At 33.0% G+C, this 21,836-nt stretch overlaps 1 protein-coding gene across 1 annotated transcript; it reads left to right on the plus strand.

Moving 5' to 3' along the window:
- Positions 1-3,238: 3,238 nt before the first annotated feature.
- LOC149261960 (uncharacterized) lies at positions 3,239-7,752 on the plus strand. Its single transcript, XM_089382837.1, has 2 exons — positions 3,239-3,990; positions 6,761-7,752. Exons 1-2 carry the CDS (start codon positions 3,603-3,605, stop codon positions 7,105-7,107), a joined length of 735 nt encoding a protein of 244 aa, XP_089238963.1. The 5' UTR covers positions 3,239-3,602; the 3' UTR covers positions 7,108-7,752.
- The last annotated feature ends 14,084 nt before the right edge of the window (positions 7,753-21,836 follow it).

Genomic DNA, 21,836 nt, shown 5'->3' on the forward strand with positions numbered 1-21,836 from the left:
AGGAGAGAGAGGTAGGGATATAATAGGGACACATAAGGAGAGAGAGATAAAGGGATTGAGAGAGAGGGAAAAGGATGGACATTGGGTGGAGGGAGGATGAGATAGTGAGAGAGAAAGGGAGATGGAGGGAAAATAAGATGGGTTTAGAGATAGAGTGTTTCAAATAGAAAGTGGAAGAGTGAGATGGTGGGCTAGGGAAAGGGAGAGAGAGACAAAAATATGATAATGAAGGGGGAGAGATAGAAATTGACATGGAAAAGGGAAGAGAGAGAGGGGCTTATGGAAAACAAGATAGAGAGAGGTATATAAGAGGGAGACATGGAGAGAGAAAGAGAGAGAGACAAAAGGATAGGGAAATGGAGAAAGAGATATAGAGTGAGGAGGATAGAAAGACAGAGAAAGAGAGAGAAAGATGATGGGGGCATAGTGGATGAGAGAAAAAGGGAAGAGAGTGTGTGTGAGTGATGGGAATAAGAAAAGATGAAGAGGGGTGGTGATTAGGGAAATGGAGAGAGAGATAGGAAGAGGGAGAGAGATAGAAAGGGATATTGGAAAAGAGTAAGGGGTTCTTTTGGGAGAGAGAGTGTGTGGGTGTGTGTGAGAGAGGGAGAGGGGGAGCGAGGGAGGGGGAGATATAAATATAAAGCAGGGAAGGGTTAGGGAAAAGGGGCAAAGAGGGGGGAAGAAAGAGAGATGGGCAGGACAACCTTTTTCCCACTAAGTGATGGATGAGGTGGTAGCTTTGGTTTTAGGTTTGGACTAACAAGCCTACATACATGCATGCTCTCTCTCTCTCTCTCTCTCTATATATATATATATATATATAATTGATTTTTCTTCGACATATGTAAAAATTATAAAAAACAAGCTCTTCTATTTGCACTATAAAATTTGACTAGTTGACTTCCTATTATCTACAACCATAGAAATTGTTTTAAAAACTCCAGTATTGACATACCAAATTGCCTTTTAATACTAAGATATGCATTATGTTTTAGAAAAAATAACATACCAATCTTATAAAACAAGATTTTTATTTATTTATATCAATTTTTTGATAAATAAAAGTCAATATTCAATAGTCAATTGATTCTTTGTATCATTTATATCATTTATTCATTGTCTATGTTTCCTCTTTTTACACCATATCCTAAAAAATTGTGTAAATACATTTAATAATTCATTTGAGTGATCAAAATTGTTTTTCTATTTCTATTCCAAATAACATGTCATAATTGGGTAACATTATCTTGTACCATCCTTGCCTGTCATCACAACCTTTTCACATATTCCAAGTAATTGGATCACCAATTAAACTACTCCTTCAACAAATATTTTATTCATACAAAACAAATAAACATTTATATTAAAAAATAAAATATCCTTAAAAAAAATATAAACATACTCTAAATTAAAACCTCTTTAAACTAAATGAGATTAATGTTTGAATCTAATATGTTTTTATAAATATTAATATAATTTCTAAATCTTACAATATCTTTCTTAAACGTAAATATAAAATATTTGTTTTATTATAATTTCGTGTGCTTTATTAGTAGTACTAGGTAGAAGTGGTCATGAATGAGTAAATATAATATTACAACAAAAATATTTAAAAAAAATATTGAGAAAATTAACAAAAATAAATAAAAAAGTTAATAATTTTGTTTAATATGGAAAAATTACTATATGACTAGAATTAAATAATAATAAAATATAAATTAAAATTTTTTTAAGCTAAATACTAATTTAAAAAAATGTGATTTTAAATAAATAAATTACTTTTATTTTATTTTATCTTAATATGATAACTAAATATAATATACATGTTTGAGTATAATATGGTTTGAATTATTAATATTTAAAAAATCCAATTTAAATTTTGATAAAAGTCATTTTAATTTTGAATAACATTTATATAGACGAGAATAAACAATATTACTTATGAATTACAGTTTAATGAATAACACATGAAGCATGCAATCAAATAGTGCCCTTACTAATTATTGAAAAAGAGATGTGGCATTGCCTAGGTTCGGTGAGGAACAATATGCCTTTTACATTTTTATTACATTAGAATACAATTCAAAACCTTACTAAAAAGCTGTCCGAAACTATAAGAAAAGGTTGGCACCCTCTTGTCTTATAATAGATAAACTCATTAGTAAACAGTTTAAAGTGTTAGCAGACTAGAATTTAAGAAATATTTCAAAGTGTTAGTACTATCGAATATAAGGGAAAACTTTATTAGAAAATCGAATAAAGAGTATATATAGTGTTGAAAATATTTCGAAATGTTAGTACAATCGAATATAAGGAAACAAAAGGGAAAACGTTATTAGGAAAAGAGATGCTAAATAATTAGCTTAATACAATTGGTTGGTAAGATGTTTTTATTATAAGATTATAGATATTAATTTATTTTATAAATTTATTGAAAAATATTATTTTTATTTTTATTATTTTATTTTATTTTTAATAATGATTTTGAATGGTATAATAAAAAACTAAATAGACATCCAATACTATAATTATTGTTGGAAAGCCTCAAGAAGATCCAGAACACTCAACATGCTAAATAGTTAGGTTTACGATTTATCCCGAGTTGATTTAAAAAGGGAATTTATAATCTAATGTAAATTATATAATATATTTAATTTATGTATTATTTTTTTTTATAAATAATTATATTTATGTATTTTTTTATAATAATAATTAGTTAGAATAAAATTAAAAATAATTAATTTTTATGATTTTTTTAAATTTTAATAATGTAAAATGTATTTTAACATAATTGTGATATTTATTAATTATTTTTTATATAATTATATTAATTTTAATTATATATTTCTACTTAATATATCAACTAATTTTAATTTAGTTAATCTAATATAGTGAATTAATTTATTTATATATAAAAAAATAGAAATGTATTCAAATAATTGGTTGGAATTTTCCTTTTAAACCCATACCAACCAAGTGATTGTCTATTCTTATTAATGAGAATGATAGTTTATCCTTCCTTATCAGGTAGGTTGAACATGTGATTAGTTTGAATGAGTAAATTATAATCTTGAACCATCCACCCGCTCACTCAAGGGGAAGGTCAATTTTTAATCATCCACCCTAACCAAGAAGATAGTCCATTTTTATGAAGGAAATTTGGAATATGAGCAACTTGGGAATCATACATCATCCACCACACAACTTGGGAATCATACATCATCCACCACACAGAACTTGTTCATCCTTTACCCCTCCAAATCATGAATAACTGCGTTGGAAATTTTACCCTACGCAACCACAAGATTTTCCTTGTCGAAATTTTGAATGCACAAAGTTGGAATGGTACAACAACCAGCACAAAGGATTTGATGTTTCATCCTTCGCTGCACCAAATCATGAATGTAAAACTTGGAATCATAAACAAGAAAGCAACTGTTCATGATTCCAACCTTCCATGGGGAAAATTTCTCCTGAAGCGCACTCAACCGCATTGGTAGCTAGGTTGTGCTTGGACCGCGCCGGCCATTGGGGGGAGTTGATGTTATTAGGACCCGAATAAATTCTTCGTCTGCTTTGCAGAAAGATCGTTAATCCAAATGGCTACGTTTTTTTCATTCATCAGAGCGATGGCCAACATCAAGGCTTTCGTTCAGACGGGCCAAGCAGGGGACGGGCGAGAGAAAGCGTTGCTCGACCATGTCCTGCAGACGGCAGAGAGGGGCAACCCTCAGTCTGTTCTGCAGGCCATCGACTCCTATGGCAGGCGCACCAGCTGGCTCATGAACATTGGCGACGATAAGGGCACCTTTCTCGATTCCGCCCTTGCAAAATACAATCCCAGGGTTGCCCTCGAGATCGGGACGTACTGCGGTTACTCTGCTGTCAGGATCGCGTCGCAGATGCAGAGGCCGAAGAGTATGCTGCTAGCGGTGGAGATGAGCCCCCTCAATTGCCAAATCGCCACACAAATCATCGACCATGCAGGCGAGCAAGAAACCATCAAATCTATTTCATGGCTGTTGGTTCACATTTCAATTAATTCAATTGCAAATACTGATAGCAAACTATTGAATAAGCTCATAGGTCAGCTGTATTGGTTCTCTTGTGTGGTCGAGGATATAGTTAGTCAGTGTGTTTGGGATAATGTTTAATTTTGTCATTTAATTGTTAATAAATTAGTTAGCAGATTTTGTGTTATGTATGTATGTTATCAAGATTAGGGTAGCAGATTATTAGGGTAGTCAGTGTTTAGAATTAGGGTTCAGAAAATTGGTAGTGTCAGTAGATTAATTTCAGATAATTAGTAAGTAGATTAATTTCAGATAAGGGTCCTTTCTCGATTCCGCCCTTGCAAAATACAATCCCAGGTTTGCCCTCGAGATCGGGACGTACTGCTGTTACTCTGCTGTCAGGATCGCGTCGCAGATGCAGAGGCCGAAGAGTATGCTGCTAGCGGTGGAGATGAGCCCCCTCAATTGTCAAATCGCCACACGAATCATCGACCATGCAGGAAATCAAGAAACCATCAAATCCATTTCATGGCTGTTGCTTCACGTTTCAATTAATTCAATTGCAAATGCTAGCAACTATTGAATAAGCTCATAGGTCAGCTGTATTGGTTCTCCTGTGCGGTTGAGGATATAGTTAGTCATTGTGCTGGCATAATGTTTAATCTTGTCATGTAATTGTTAATAAATTAGTTAGCAGATTTTGTGTTGTGTGTATATTATCAAAATTAAGGTAACAGATTATTAGGATAGTCAGGGTTCAGAATTAGGGTTCAGAAATTAGTAATGTTAATAAATTAATTTCAAATAATTGATAATTATATTAATAATAAGTTTATTATATTTAATTTGACTGTTATACTCACGTATTAAAAATCATATTTGTGTTTTATTCGTTTATTTATTTTTTATGTATTTTTTTCATAATTATCTTAATTTATCATTTGGCTTAAAAACAAGGGCCATTTCAGATTTACAGAGTGCTGATTTACATTTACATTTTGTTTAAAACGACTATCTCTTTCTTTGGATTGCGGATTGCTGATAGCAAATTATTAAATAAGTTCATAGATTAATTGTATTGTGTTCAATGTTGTTTTTCATTTTGTTTGAAATGGTCAACTTTATCTTAAAGATTTTAATTGTTAGTTCATATCAGATTTATCTAATGGAGTAGTTTAACAAGGTGGAGGAATTGTTTGGATGGTTAAAAGTGGCCGGAATCCGAAAAAAAAAATTCAAAAAATCTTGTAGAAACAGTGTTTGAATCGTTTTTTTGATGGTGGAAATGGATTCAGCACCATCAAAAAGTCTAAGACACCTAAAATTTTGAAATTTAACAACTATAACTTGAATTTACAAAAATCCTTGCCAGATTTTCTCTAAATATAACTAGAATTTCCATAACTTTCTGAGCAACTCCTCCACCTCGTTAGACTACACGGTTACATAATTCATTTACTAAAATCGAAAAAAAAAATACGAAAGTTCAATTAGTACACCGAATAGTAAGAGGAAATTTGATCCATTTAGCAGTAGTTCATATTCTAAAAGATTTAGAATGCTCGTCAGAACACACAAAATAGATAGTGGTACTTGCACTATTCGGAAATTTGATCCATTTAGCAGTAGTTCATATTGTAACAGATTTAGAATGCTCGTCAGAACACACAAAATAGATAGGGGGTACTTGCACGTTGATGCATCCAAATAGAAGGTGAATTGGAAGAAAGAAATGGAAAGGTTATTATTAATTTAGAATTTTTTTTTTCTAATTTTTATTTTCTTTTGAATGTTTTGGAGATTCAGAAAATAGTGAAGGAAATAATTTGAACACTGAAAGTATGTAAATTTGATTAGGAATATATTTAAGTTTTGAAATTAAGAGATTTTGAAGAGATGGAGGGGTGTTTTAGAATTTTTATATTATATATTATTATTAAATTTTAATTGTGTTTTATAATTTTTATATTATTTATAATTATTAGATTATTTAAATATAAAAATTAAGAGGAAAATGAATGGAAGGTATCACCATTACAGGAAGAGAATTATTAATTTTTAATTTTTTTAAGAATATATTTAAATTTTGAAATTAACAAAAATTCTGAAAGATGAAAGCTTTGCTATTTTTTTAATTGTGTTTTAGAATTTTTATATTATATATAATTATTAGATTTTAATTGTGTTTTACAATTTTTAGATTATTTATAATTATTAAATTATTTAAATATTAAAATGAAGAGGAAAATATATTTTTATATTTTTTTAAGATATATATTATCTATTTTTTTTAGAATCAGAAATTTTTTATCTAATTTTTCATCTTGAATGGAAGTCTATCCGAATTTCAATTCACTTGGTAACTATGGTTCACATTTCAATTAATTTAATTCCAAATAATAATAGCAAACTATTGCTCTTTGTTGTTGTACAGATATTTAATTTAATGTTAGTTTACATTTTGTTTGACACTGTCATTTTTATCTTCATTGTAGATTTTAAATTATTGATTCAAATTTCAATTAATTCAATAGCAAAGTCTAATGGCAAACTATTCAATAAAATTATATATTAGTTCTAGCATATGAAAATCATAATAATAATTATGATAATCAATATGTCTTTTAGATTAATTAAAGGTTATAAAATAAGTTGATATTTTGAACCAATTAATATGATTTATTCTCACATAAAATCACACTTTCCAACTTTAAAATAATTATGATTTCGTTAGATGAGTGCAGGGCTATCATCCAAGGTACGAGTGGTGGAAGGAAAATTCGACGAGAGACTGGACGCTGTTAAGCAATTTCTGGAAGAGATGGAGGCTAACTTCTTCGATTTCGTCCTCCTGGATCACTGGAAGGACCGCTATATGCCAGATTATCTGCTGCTGAAAGAGAATGGCATGGTGAAGAAGGGAAGTGGGATATTTTCAGATAACATGGGTCCTATCCTTGGACCAGCAGACTTCAAGAAATATATCAAGACGCATCCGGAGGAGCTTGAGACACAGGAATTCAAGAGCAATGCTGAATACATGCGCTGGATGCCTGACAGTGTCTGTATATCTACTTATAAATTAGACTAGCTTCACCGTACTGTTTTATTTTTTCCAATCGAAGAAATGGCCCCTGGAACAGTTCTCAGACCTACATAATAATACTGCACTATTTACATTTACTGGTTACAGAGCTCGCTTGGAAGCTTCAAGTGGCTTTAAGTTATAAAGCGTCTATAAATAATGAATAACAGAAGGAAATGTGACCCAAATACGATATCTCTGAAACACGATTTCCCCCGATACAAGCTCCGCCTTCTGACAGTATTTTGCAGGGAAGCTTATCCTGTTTAATGGTCTATTTATCAACAAATGATTAACAGAAGGATTTTGTTATGAGGTCATCCTCTTTATGCGTTAAGGCCAAGCAGAGTCGGTACCAGCGCATGTGAATCTAATGCCTTTCCTTGGATTGGAAGCTTTTATGGATTCAATAAAGCAGTTTGCCGCGCACTATTATGTTACACGGTACGATAAAAACAGAAAACGTCACTTCAATGTTTTTCCATCTCTCCCTTTGATACCTTCAATCATGATGTGTGCACTTGTGATAATCATGTATGTTTCACAAGTGAATTATTAGTTAACATGGGCCTGGAATGTTAATTTCCAGTGGGCCTGGGATTTTAAGTTTATTCTATTTTTTACTCTAAAATAACATTACAAATTAAGTGAGGTGTATGTTTATTTTTAATGTATGATTAATGGAATCGAAAGAATAACATTACAGATAAAATATAAGACATAATATAAGACATATGTATATTTATTTTTAATGTATGATTAATCTAGTTGAGAGCTTATTTTACAGTTCAGTATGATGTGTAATTTTAAGTGTGCGTTATCAATGTTGAAATTTTGTTCAGCTATCTAAATAAAAAATAAAAAAAATAATTATACAAAATATTTAAATAATGTCTATTTATTCATTAAAAAAATTGCATGTGAAAAAATTGGATCCCTTTGGCTCATGTTAAATCCGTATTTAAGATGAATCTATTCTAGTGTATAATGTTATGTAAATATTTTTTAAATGCCGAAATATATATATATATAATAAAAGAAAATTTAACTACTAAAAATTAGACAAAGTCTTTTGCTAGAAATCACATGAGACAATTTAAATCATGGAAAAAAGCTAATAAATTAAGTAAATATAGAGTACAAAACCCTATGCTATAACCAAACAATAGAGTATAATATTTTTCCCAAAAGCTACTTTAACACAATTAAATCCAACAACTAAAAATGAATGGTTTAGTAAGTTAATTTTTTGTAGGTAAGCACCCACGGGGGATTTGAACTAGTGACCTATCACAAAGAGCAAGGAGTGCCTTAACAATGCACCCATTCACAGTCAATCCAAAGCCCCATCGGCTATGGTTTAGTAAGTTATAGACTCAAGTCATATTTATATATAAATTAAATTCTAGAAAACTATTTTAACACAATTAAATCCAACTACTAAAAATGAATGATTTAGTAAATTAAAGAGTCAAGTGATATTTATATATAAATTAAATTCTGAAAATTATTTTAATACATTCAAATCAAAAAGCTAAAAATAAATAATTTAGTAAGTTATAAACTCAAGTTATATATATATATATATATATATATATATATATATATATATATATATAATTTAATAATATTTTAAAATCAATTAAATTTAATATAAAAATTAATTAATATTAATGTAGGTCGTTAAATTTGAACATGAAAATTTAATATAGCAATAATTTTTTTATGCAAATTATGTGTGCACTCCATTATATTATATATATATATATATATTCATTGTATATAAACACTTTAACAATAATTACAATAAATAATTTATATGAAAATGTTTATCTCAATTTATAAGTCAAATTAAAAATTTATAAATAAATTAATTAAGAATTAAACAATATAATTTACAAATAGATTAATAATTAAAGGTTATGACGTTTTTTATGAATTAATTATGGGTGCCCTAATTAATAGATGAAATGGTTTTTTTGGGGGCATTTTTTTCTTCAATTTTATTCAAAATCTAGCACAAATTTCTTAAAGTTATATGTCGAAGTTGTTTAATTTGTGAAGATCAAGTGCCTAAGGAATTTTTTAAAGGTGTAGAATCAATTTATTCATTCAACAATGTATTTTAAACAACAAGAAATCACAATCTTGAAAAATTGTATTGTCAGATTCAAGCCAAAATGCTCTTCCATTGATTAATTAGACTATGTCGAATTAAGATTAAGATAATAATTATTTTTTCTTCATTTAAAAGTTTATGTTTCAACTATTAAAAATTAATAATCTAAAAAAATAATAAATAAATATTTCTTATATATTTATTTTTAGACATAAATTAATATATTATAATTTATATTAATTTATAAAAAAATAGCTAACAAAACATTAATACTAGTTATACTAGAGATATGAATTAAAAACTATAATTTATATTATTGTGTAGATACCTAGTATAGAGTCACCTAAAAGTAAAAGTAAACTTAATGTTTAACTTTTAACATTTTTAATCTAATGTATGCCTTATTTAAAAATCAATCTAATTATTATTATGTATAAACACAGTATAAATTTAAATGAAGAGGCTTCTGAAGACTAAAAAAAGAGGTATGGTAAATAGATAAAAATATAAATAAACTAGAGGTATGGTAAATAAATAAAACCTCTTTTTTATATTTACTCTATAAACCTCTTTATATTTACGAAAATTCCAAAATGATGTTTTATTTAAGTGAAGCCTATGGGCCAAATACAATATTTATAAAAGAGGTATAAAGAGGTATGGTAAATAAGAAAAATATATCAAATATGATTAGAAATCAACATCTAATTATATACCAAGCCTATGGGCCAAATACCATGGCAAATAAAAGAGATATGATAAATAGATAAAAATATAAATAAACCAAAGGTATGGTAAATAAATAAAATCTCTTTTAATATTTATTCCATAAACATCTTTATACTTACTAACACTAAAAAGGGAGGTTTTATTTAGGTGAAGCGTATGTGCCAATTATCACGGGCCAAATTATTATTATTATTACCATGCAAAAAAACATTACTAACCATAATATTAATATTAAAAGATTAATATTACTACTATTATTATTAAATCTTATTAATATATTATAATATTAATATTATTAAATTTAATAACTTTAGATTGTTATATTATAATATATATTAATATACCATGATATATATTAACTCTAAATATATATTGGAGGGAAGAACAAAGGCACACTAATAGAGGTGGAGAGATAGGGGAGTGACAAGGGAGAGATGGAGATAAAGTGAAGGAGAGGGGGAGGAGGAATGAAGAGAGAGAGGGAGAGGAGTGAGAGAGGTAGAGAAGGGTAAGAGAGGAAGAGGGATACACAAATATGGAGGGGGAGAGAGATAAGGATGGAGGGAGGGATATAGTGAGAGGATTTAAGGGTAGAGAGAGAGGGAGAGACGGGGGAAGAGAGAGGGAGGTAGGAGATAAATGGAGAGAGAGGAATGATGAGAGAGAGGAGGAGAGATGGATGAATATAGAGATGGAGTTGGAGGGAGAGAGAGGGAGGGAAGAAGAAATACAGAGAGAGTGAGAAGTGGGGAAAGAGAGAGGGAGTGACAAGGGGGAGAGAGAGAGAGAGAGAGAGAGAGAGAGAGTATGTCTAGGGGTGAGATAAAGAGACAAATAAGGAGAGATAAAGAGAAGGGACGAGAGAATGAGAGAGCAGGGGAGAGGGAGGGATATAATAACATAGTTGGAGAGAGAGAGAGAGAGAGAGAGAGAGAGTGATGGGGGAAGAGAGAGGGAGGTAGGAGAGAAAGGGAGAGAGAGGAAGAACGAGAGACGAGACTTGAGAGAGAGGAGGAGAGTGATGGAGGGGGGGGGGGAAGAGAGAGAGAGGTAGGAGAGAAAGGGAGAGAGTGGAAGTATGAGAGTGGACTTGAGAGAGAGGAGGAGAGAGGGAGGGAGAGAGGAGGAGAGTGGGAGTGATAGGGAGATGGAGTTGGAGGGGGAGGGAGAGAGGGAAGAAGAAATACATAGAGAGTGAGAAGTGAGGAGAGAGAGGAAGTGACAAGGGAGAGATGGAGAGAGAGTGTGTATGTTTGGGGTTGAGATAAAGAGATCAAGAAGGAGATATAGGGAGAATGGGGGAGATAAGGAGAGAGTAGAGAGGGAGCAATATATTAACAAAGTTGGAGGGTGAAGAGCGAGAGAGAGAGAGAGAGAGAGAGAGAGAGAGAGAGAGAGAGATGGAGTGGGAGGGGTAGAGAGAGAGAGAGGTAAGAAGAAATAAATAGAGAGAGAAAGGTGGAGAGAGAGAGGGAGTGATAAGGAAGATGGAGAGAGAGGGAGAGAGGAAAATAGGAGGGAAGAGAGATAAAAGTGGGGGAGGGAGAGAGAAGGTGAAGAGAGAGAGAGAGAGGGAGAGGACAAGGGAGAGATGGAGAGAGAGAGAGAGGGAGAGGACAAGGGAGAGATGGAAAGAGAGAGAGAGTGTGTGTATGTCTAGGGGTGAGATAAAGAGACAAATAAGGAGAGATAAAGAGAAGGGAGGAGAGAATGAGAGAGCAGGGGAGTGGGAGGGATATAATAACATAGTTGGAGAGAGAGAGAGAGAGAGAGAGAGTGATGGGGGAAGAGGGAGGGAGGTAGGAGATAAAGGGAGAGAGAGGAACAATGAGAGATGAGACTTGAGAGAGAGGAGGAGAGTGATGGGGGGGGAGGAGAGAGAGAGGTAGGAGAGAAAGGGAGAGAGCGGAAGTACGAGAGCAGACTTGAGAGAGAAGAGGAGAGAGGGAGGGAGAGAGGAGGAGAGTGGGAGTGATAGGAAGATGGAGTTGGAGGGGGAGGGAGAGAGGGAAGAAGAAATACATAGAGAGTGAGAAGTGAGGAGAGAGAGGAAGTGATAAGGGAGAGATGGAGAGAGAGTGTGTATGTTTGGGGTTGAGATAAAGAGACCAAGAAGGAGATATAGGGAGAATGGGGGAGATAAGGAGAGAGTAGAGAGGGAGCGATATATTAACAAAGTTGGGGTGAAGAGAGAGAGAGAGAGAGAGAGAGAGAGAGAGAGAGAGAGATGGAGGGGGAGGGGTAGAGAGAGAGAGAGGTAAGAAGAAAGAAATAGAGAGAGAAAGGTGGAGAGAGAGAGGGAGTGATAAGGAAGATGGAGAGAGAGGGAGTGAGGACAATAGGAGGGAAGAGAGATAAAAGTGGGGGAGTGAGAGAGAAGGTGAAGAGAGAGAGAGAGAGGGAGAGGACAAGGGAGAGATGGAGAGAGAGAGAGAGGGAGAGGACAAGGGAGAGATGGAAAGAGAGAGAGTGTGTGTGTATGTCTAGGGGTGAGATAAAGAGACAAATAAGGAGAGATAAAGAGAAGGGAGGAGAGAATGAGAGAGCAGGGGAGAGGGAGGGATATAATAATATAGTTGGAGAGAGAGAGAGAGAGAGAGAGAGAGAGAGAGAGAGAGAGTGATGGGGGAAGAGGGAGGGAGGTAGGAGAGAAAGGGAGAGAGAGGAACAACGAGAGATGAGACTTGAGAGAGAGGAGGAGAGTGATGGGGGGGGAAGACAGAGAGAGGTAGGAGAGAAAGGGAGAGAGGGGAAGTACGAGAGCAGACTTGAGAGAGAAGAGGAGAGAGGGAGGGAGAGAGGAGGAGAGTGGGAGTGATAGGGAGATGGAGTTGGAGGGGGAGGGAGAGAGGGAAGAAGAAATACATAGAGAGTGAAAAGTGAGGAGAGAGAGGAAGTGACAAGGGAGAGATGGAGAGAGAGTGTGTATGTTTGGGGTTGAGATAAAGAGACCAAGAAGGAGATATAGGGAGAATGGGGGAGATAAGGAGAGAGTAGAGAGGGAGCGATATATTAACAAAGTTGGAGGGTGAAGGGAGAGAGAGAGAGAGAGAGAGAGAGAGAGAGAGAGAGAGAGATGGAGGGGGAGGGGTAGAGAGAGAGAGAGGTAAGAAGAAAGAAATAGAGAGAGAAAGGTGGAGAGAGAGAGGGAGTGATAAGGAAGATGGAGAGAGAGGGAGAAAGGAAAATAGGAGGGAAGAGAGATAAAAGTGGTGGAGAGAGAGAGACGGAGAGGAGGAGGAAGGGATAGATAGATAGATTGGAGAAAGAGAGTGTATGCTTTGGCGGTGATATAGAGAGACAAAGGGAGATAGAAATATAGATGGAAAGCAAAGAGAGGGAAGAAGAGAGAGATGGAGAGAGGGAGGGAGGGACAAAGGGATTGCTAGATATGGAGGGAGATATAGATATATATGGAGGTGGGAGAGAGGAAAGAATATTTATTCCATTAGATGCATTGATTTCAATGTAGATGGTGATTTCTAATCCTTTTGATTACTTTCACTAGATGCATATATTTTAGTGTAGACGTTGATTTCTAATGATATTTGATTTCTTGCACTAGATGCATTTATTTCAGTGTAGATGATTTCTAATCCTATTTGATTGCTTGCACTAAATGCATTGATTTCAGTGTAGATGATGATTTTTAATCCTATATGATTGCTTTCACTAGATGCATTGAATCCAGTGTTTTTGTTGATTTCTAATCCTATTTGATTATTTTCATTAGATGCATTGATTTTAGTGTAAATGTTGTTTTCTAATTTTATTTGATTTCTTGCATTAGATGCTTTGATTTTAGTGTAGATGGTGATTTATGATTTGATGTAATTGGATGTATGATGGTACATTACTTTTAAAAGTGGTTGGATTAACGTTGTGCATTGATTTGAGTGTAAGCACAAAAAATTATTGAAAATGTACATTTATCTTTGTGTTATAGTAATTCAACCTATTAATATTGGATAGAAAGAGAGACAATGTATGATGTTTAATACAATAGCTCAAGCTAAAGATTTAAATGGTTTACGATTTAACCTATCATTTTCATATAATTGATATGAAAAGATGACAAAACTAACAAGGGTGACCATAAGAATAGTAGAAGAAAATAGTCTGAGATTAATCACAGTGAAGACTATTTGTAATTGACTATATTATTATTATTCACATTTCACATTTTCTATCATTCAACACTATTACAATGTCACTTTACATTCAAAATTTGTATTTCATCATTTTTCATCATTAAAATTATTAACAATATTTATCATATCAACAAACTGAGGTATCTAAGCAAATTTATAATTGAAATAACCAGATTAATCTCAAACATATTTAGCATATTTAAAATGATTATATTAATATTATATGAATTTACATATTATTAATCAAATTAATCATACGTTCGTTAGATTTTATTTGACCACACACAACTAAAACCAACCTAGATCCATCTTAACTCTGGATCTATCATGCACCAAGAGGGATCAAATCCCTCGAGGTGCAAACCTTCTTTTTGGAGTGTAGAAATATTTGAGGAAAGGTTTTCACCTCGAGGGATTTGATCCCTCTCGGTGGATGATAGACCCAGAGTTATAGGGATCTAGGCTGGTTCTAATGGCAGAAGTGTCCTCAGAGACGTAATTTTATTAATCAGAAAAAAAAAAAAAAAAAAAAAAAAATAAAAAAAAAAAAAAAAAAAAAAATATAATTACATCTTGATTTTACAAGAGTTTACACCTGAACAACAAAACACTCTTGCAATGCACTATTTATAAGCTCAATGTCCTAACTACCTCTAATTATGGATCACTTATTAAATAACAAGAGTCCTCTTACAATAAATGCTATTCAAAACAACTAGCTAACAAATCTCCTAAAATAGAGCCTAAGATACGACACAATTGGAGAGTCATATCTTGTTACAACAATATACTAATTCTAAATGTCTCCATTAAATAATTAAATATTTTAGAATAATAATTATTAATTTAATAATTATTTTATTCCAAATTTATAACCTATGATAATATTTTATTTTTGGATCATCTAACCTTCCCCCCTATGATCCAAAGATACATTACAACAGATACAAAGTTCATTCCTCAACTTAATAAATTTATTTTGCTAAGCAGTTTCGTGAAAATGTTGGAGATCTGATCCTCGGAAGGACAATAAACTGGCTTGAGGACATCTTTGGCAATGAGAGATCTGATATGATGATACTTGGTGTCCACATGCTTTGTGTTTGAATGAAAAACTGGGTTCTTGGCAAGTTTGATGGCTGATTGGCTATCAATGAATAATGATGTAGCTTTTACCTGAGAAATGCCCAAGTCCTGCAAAATTATGCGCAACCAAACAATTTCACATGCTGCTTCCCATGCTAAAATGTATTCTTCTTCTGCTGAAGAAGTGGCCACTATGGCTTGTTTCTTACAACTCTAAGACACCACTGCTGACCCCATGTTCATTAAATAACCTAATGTTGATGCTCAATCATCAATACTTCCAGCAAAGTCAGCATATGAATATCCACCAAGTACAAAGTTTTTAGTCTTTGTGTAAAGAAGACCAAAATCTTTTATTCCTTGGATATATCGAAGAACTCTTTTGGCTGCATTCCAGTGGCAGTCTCATGGTTCCTGCATAAAATGTGAAAGAATACTGACTGCATAAGATAGATCAGGGTGAGTATTTGTCAAATAAATCAAGCTGCTAATCAACTGTCTGTAAGTAGTACTGTCCACCTTTCCCCCGTTCAAATTTTGAAAGTTTCAAGTTTTGCTCCATGGGGGTAAGATCAGGCTTACAATCCTACATTCCAAAGCATTGAAGAACCTCTGCTGCATACTTACTCTGAGAAATGAAAATATGATGTGGATGTTGGAAGACTTCAACTCCAAGATAGTAGTGAAGTAATCCCAAATATGTCATTTTAAAACCTGCATGTAACTCCTTTTTCACCTATGCAATATGATCATCATTGTTTCTAGTAATGATCAAATCATCTACATACATAACAAGAATCACCAAATATTTGCCCTATTGTCACACATACAAAGTATCATCAGATTCACTTCATTGAAAACCAACTTTCCTAAGGTATTCATCCATTTTTGCATACCAAGCTCGGGGAGCTTGTTTTAACCCATATAAAGCCTTGATCAATTTACAGACTTTATGTTCTTGCCCTTCAATTTCAAAACCTGGTGGTTGTGTCATATACACATCTTCCTGTAAATCCTCGTTAAGAAAAGCACTTTTCACATCCATTTGATGAACTTTCCACCCTTTCCGAGCGGCCAAATGCAAGTGTTAATTGGATGGTGCTCCATTTAGCTATAGGAGCAAAATTTTCCTCATAATCAATGCCTTCCTGCTGCACAAAACCTTTTGCAACAAGTCATGCTTTATACTTTCCAAGTTCTCCCTTTTGATTATACTTAATTTTGTAAACCCATTTGCATCCTATGGGTTTAACATTTTGTGGACAATCAATAAGTTTCCAAGTGTTGTTATCAATTACTGCTTGATATTCTTCAACCATAGCTTGTTGCCATTCTTTATGTTTTACTGCTTCTTTGTATGTGGAAGGTTCATTAAAATCATTTGCTATCAAGGCAAAATTTCCTTCACTTCTATGTGACTTTCTGGTGGCTGTTTTATTCTTCTCATCAGGCTTTACATATTTCAAAAGTTGAACTGCCAATTTTGGTAGTTGATGCTTAGTTGTTTGAGATTCTGAAAAGTCTCCATCATTGTAAAGAGGATTAATATAAACTGATGTTCATCGATCAGTTGGAGATTTTGGAGGTGGAGAGTCACTGTCAGAAGAACTGTTGCTGCTTGGAGATGTGGATGAACTACTAGAAGATCTAGATGGTGTTGTTGAAGTAGATGGAATCGATGAATCATCTTCAGATGAAGGAAAATCAAGTTCATACCCATTTTGTGAATTTGGTTGACTTTGTGTATTTCCTTTTCTTCGACTGCCTTTATTTTCTAACTTTTGAAGAAGTCTTTAGATTTCTTCAGCACTCTTACTCTCTGTTTCATCAAAAATTACATCCCTGCTCACAATAAATTTTCCATTGGTAAAAATATGGTACCCTTTCTTCTCATCAGAATAGCCAATCATTGTGCATTTTAAACTTCTTGAGTCAAGCTTAGTTCATTTTTCTTTCAGAACTAAGGCATAACATACTGATCCAAAAACTCTAAGATGTTTAACTCATGGTTTGAAACCATACCATGCTTCATAAGGTGTGATTCCATCTAAAGAAGCAGTTGGAGATCTGTTTCTTAAGTAGACAGCTGTGTGCATTTCTTCTGCCCAATATGTTGGAATTAACCTCTTGAAAGTTAACATGGATCTTTCCATTCCTAACAAGGTGTGATTCATTCTTTCTACTACTCCATTTTGTTGTGGAGTGTAAACATTAGTAAGATGTCGTCTTATGCCTTTTTCACTGCAATAAGTTTTGAATTCATTTGAAGTGAATTCTCCCCCATTATCTGTCCTGAGAGTACCTATCTTATCTTTGACTGCATTTTCAACAACTTGGGGAAAAATTTTAAACTTCTCAAATGCTTCTCACTTGTTCTTCAAGAAGTAAACCCAAGTCATTCTGCTGAAATCATCAATAAATAGTAAGAAATATTTTCAACCACCGAATGAAGTTTGTAGTGGTCCACAAATATCACTGTGAAATAGTTGTAGCCATCTGTTTGCACACCATGAACTTGTTGGAAAACTCTCTCGACTTTCTTTGCCATAAATGCAAGCTTCACATTTTGCATTGTATTTTTTGAAATTTGGCAGTCCCTTAACCATCCCTTGTTTTTGCAATTGAGAAAGACTCTCAAAATTTAAATGTCCATATCTTACTTAACATAGTCTTATAGGTGAAATACCTATAGTCACTGCCCCTGCAAAATCCAAATGCCTTGGAATAACTATCCCTTTCATCCTTAATAGTTTTCCATCTTCATAATCTTTCATCACTATTTCCAAGTTCTGTTTGACTGAATTAATCTTAACTAAGCCATCTTCCATAATTATTTGATGTCCTGCTTGTCGAATCGAGACTAAAGACAACAAATTTTTCTTAAAGGTTGGTACATATCATACATTGGAAATCATTTTTTCTCCAATGCTAGGGAGAAAAACTTTAACTGCTCCTTTTCCATAAGGAGTATGTTTTGTATCATCTACAAGAAAAATGGAATTAAGATGGGAATCTTGAAAATTCCAAACGAAGTCTTGTCGACAAGTCATGTGCTGAGTTGCTTATGAATCCAAAATCCAAGCATCTTCATAATCAATCTTAATATAGGAGGAAAGTTGTAATGCGAGCAAAGAAGTGAAGACATATTCTGAGCCATTATCAGCTTGATCATTTGCAAATTGTGCTGAGTGCTGACGAAACTTGGGAATTTTATTAAGTGAAGTTCGAAAATCTTCAGCATAATGTCCAACTTTGTTACATCTTTGACACACGATTTGACTTAAGTCTCTTCCTCTTCCTGAAGATTGTCCTCTGCCTCTGCTTTGACTTCTATTTTGAGGTTGTCCTCTACCTTGATTATTATTTCCTTGTCCTTGAAAATTTCCTCTTCCTTAATTGTTTCCTCTACCTTGAAAATTACTCCTGCCTGAATTGTTGCCTCTATTAAAGTTGTTTCCTCTGCTTTGGCTTCAACCTCGACTTTGTACATTATGTGTTGCTTGATTCTGATTGAAATTCCCTTTGCCTCTATTTCTAGAACTGTCAGTCGATGATTTACTAGTGTTGGCCTCTGTGAAAAAGACATCTTCACCAAATTTCTTTTTCTTCCCAAAGGTTTTATCATGTTGGGTCAACATTTCGCAGAGCTCATCAAAATTTAGTTTCTCTAACTTTCCAGTTAATTGTAGAGTCTCCAAAAAATGTGTGTAGGAAGAAGGAAGTCTAGCAATTAAAATTGTGACCATAAAACTATCATCTACTGCTGGAAACCCAACATTAATGATTTCCTACCTAATATTCCTAAGTCTTGAGATATATTCAAGAACATCACCTCCTTCAGTCAATTTTGGTTGCAACAATTTTAATTGTAGATCATCTTTCTTTGATTCAGGCTGAGTATCAAAGAAGTCTTTAAAAGTTTTCAAAATAGACCATGCATCTGTAGAATTTTCTATATAGGCATACATTTCATCATTAATAGAAGATTTAATGAGAGCTAAGGCTTTGGCATTCTTAACTTCCCATTTTGCTAGTGCAACTGCATCTGTGGGTTTATTTGGCTTAATATTACCACCGCATATACCCTACCATAATTCATTATAAATGAGAGTGCTTTCGATGAGCCGTTGCCACATTTTATAAGATTTTGTGCCTTCAAGTTTGTCGGAATTAGAAAACAAATTAATCAACTTTGACATTGTAGAGTTGAAGCTTCGCACCATGAATAAAAAAAAAAAGTCAAGATGGGCAACACCACACGCAACACACTATGCAAAGAAAAATGATCTATTAGGGCTTGGCCTTGACCCTCGTATAGTCGTTTAAACAAGAGAAAAATGACTGAGATTTACACTTGGATCTATTCAATTTCTCAAAAAATTACAAGGTAACTTTCAAAATTTGACTTTTACAACAACTCTCTTGCAAAACTTGGTAAGAAAAAAGTTACCCCCCCCCTCAAAGTAAAATTACTTTGAGTTACAATGTGATGATCCAATTTTTTATTTTTTTTAAATTACTCCACTCACCTTATTTCTCCAAAATAAAATAATCCTTATCTCTCCAAAAATTTACAAAATTAAAAAATATTCCTTATCTCTCCAACAAAAGCTTTTCACTTTTCCGATTCATCTTTAAACTTACTTAAAAACAAACATTTTCTAAAGCTAACGCTGGCTGACTGGCTCTCACACTTGCTGGCTATTGTGCTGGCAATGGCAACTTCCAATATAATAACCGTCCTGGCTAGCTTGTTTTCACAAAACTCTGAGGCATTGAAGCAACTATATAAATACCTACAGAAATACGACTGATTTGATCTGGAGTTTTTCTATTTCTATGTGGCCACACAATTGTGGACTATTCTGAATGATATTGGCAAAGACTTGTAGAAAATGGCAGTCCGCAAATAAAAATTGTTTTGACAGATAGATGTGAATAATTCTTTATGGAGGGTGTGCTTAGATACGTATGCTATGTGTATGTTAGAAGTTTCTTCTCAACAGTGAAAACCCACTAACAGCTTAGTACATTCTACAAATGGATCGCTTAAAAATCCACGCAGGCTTGTTTAATCTCACTGCTATTGTCGGTGGACATGATTTCAAGGCTTGGTTGCTGCCCATGCACTTGTATTTTTTATTGCTGATGGATTTGTAGGTATACTAATCACGAATAAAGTGAAAAAGAACTGCTGAAAAATGAAAAATGAGTATTGGAGATACATCTATGAAGCATTTCCTCCAGGGAAGTGTTACGGAACGAAATACTGAGATTAAGCAATCAAATGATCCTATTCCTCAATCGCAGCAAAATTTTTGGAGAAACCTAGGAAAGAATCAAGAGAGATAGCTGAGCAACTTCGCTAGAGAACAGATTACATTAGTTTATACAGTTGCAATGGAACCAAATTCATTATTGACCATCTTGAAAAAATTACGCTTGAAATATTCATTATTGGCTGTCTTGAAGAAATACGCTTGAAAATCTGGTCCCAATTTTGATCTCGAGCCCAAAATTCACGCTGATTGACCTCCCAGAAATGTTGGGAATGTAAATGCTTACAGAGGAAAGAGCATTCACATCGGGTTTATGACTATGGGGAATTACAACAATTCATGAAAAGTGCAGAGTCTTTTCAGTACATCACAATAGCCACACATATTTTGCATATATTTTTTTTTGTTAATAATAAAAAATGATTTTAGGATTTATAAATCTAAAATCAATAATAAAATCTCTGTTCTAAAAAAAAACTGGACAAAATCCATACCAATCATTTGTTGATCAATTCAATGGAATTTTCGAAAAACTTATAGAGGTGGAATCTCCTCCTCCAATTCACTATAACATTAATAGAGCTCTGATACCAAAATAATGGCAGAAGTGTCCTTAGACACGTAATTTTATTATTCATAAAAAAAAAACAATTACATCTTGATTTTGCAAGAGTTTACACCCGAACAACAAAACACTCTTGCAATGGGCTATTTATAAGATCAATGTCCTAACTACCTCTAATTATGGATCACTTATTAAATAAAAAGTGTCCTCTTACAATAAATTCTATTCAAAACAACTAGCTAACAAATCTCCTAAAATAGACCCTAAGATACAACACATTTGGAGAGTCATATCTTGTTACAACAATATACTAATTCTAAATGTCTCCATTAAATAATTAAATATTCTAGAATAATAATTATTAATTTAATATCTTAAATTAATAATTATTTTATTCCAACTTTATAACCTATGATAATATTTTATTTTTGGATCATCTAACAGGTTCTAGTTGGGGGCAGCAATGCCACATTTTAAAATTATTATCATAATTATGTATATTTTTTACTCATACAACATACTTCGAAAATTACATGATTAGAAATACAAATAGTAAAAAATAATATTAATATAACAATGTTCAATGATCAACATGTCCAACTAATTATTTATTGAAAAGAAAAAAGTGATTATTCCATTTAGATGTGATATGAAGAAAATATTGAACAACACATATATCACTTAGTATTTAAACTTAATCTCTCTTCTTCTGCTTTTGTCTTATACACATTGGCACACTTTGCCATCTTTTCATATTGATTGTATGAAAAATGAGGTTGAAATTGAAGGCCATCCAAAGATTTAAG

The sequence above is a fragment of the Pinus tabuliformis genome, chromosome 6 (genome assembly GCF_031772625.1).
Source record: "Pinus tabuliformis cultivar Carrire ecotype Pingquan chromosome 6, CPIR1, whole genome shotgun sequence".
NCBI lineage: Eukaryota > Viridiplantae > Streptophyta > Pinopsida > Pinales > Pinaceae > Pinus > Pinus tabuliformis.

What these genes read in the sequence shown, in the direction of transcription:
- LOC149261960 (XM_089382837.1), top strand. Translation starts at nt 3,603, where the DNA reads ATGGCTACGTTTTTTTCATTCATCAGAGCGATGGCCAACATCAAGGCT. An exon ending in ACAAATCATCGACCATGCAG is followed by an intron (nt 3,991 to 6,760) that starts GCGAGCAAGAAA and finishes AGATGAGTGCAG; the next exon opens with GGCTATCATCCAAGGTACGA.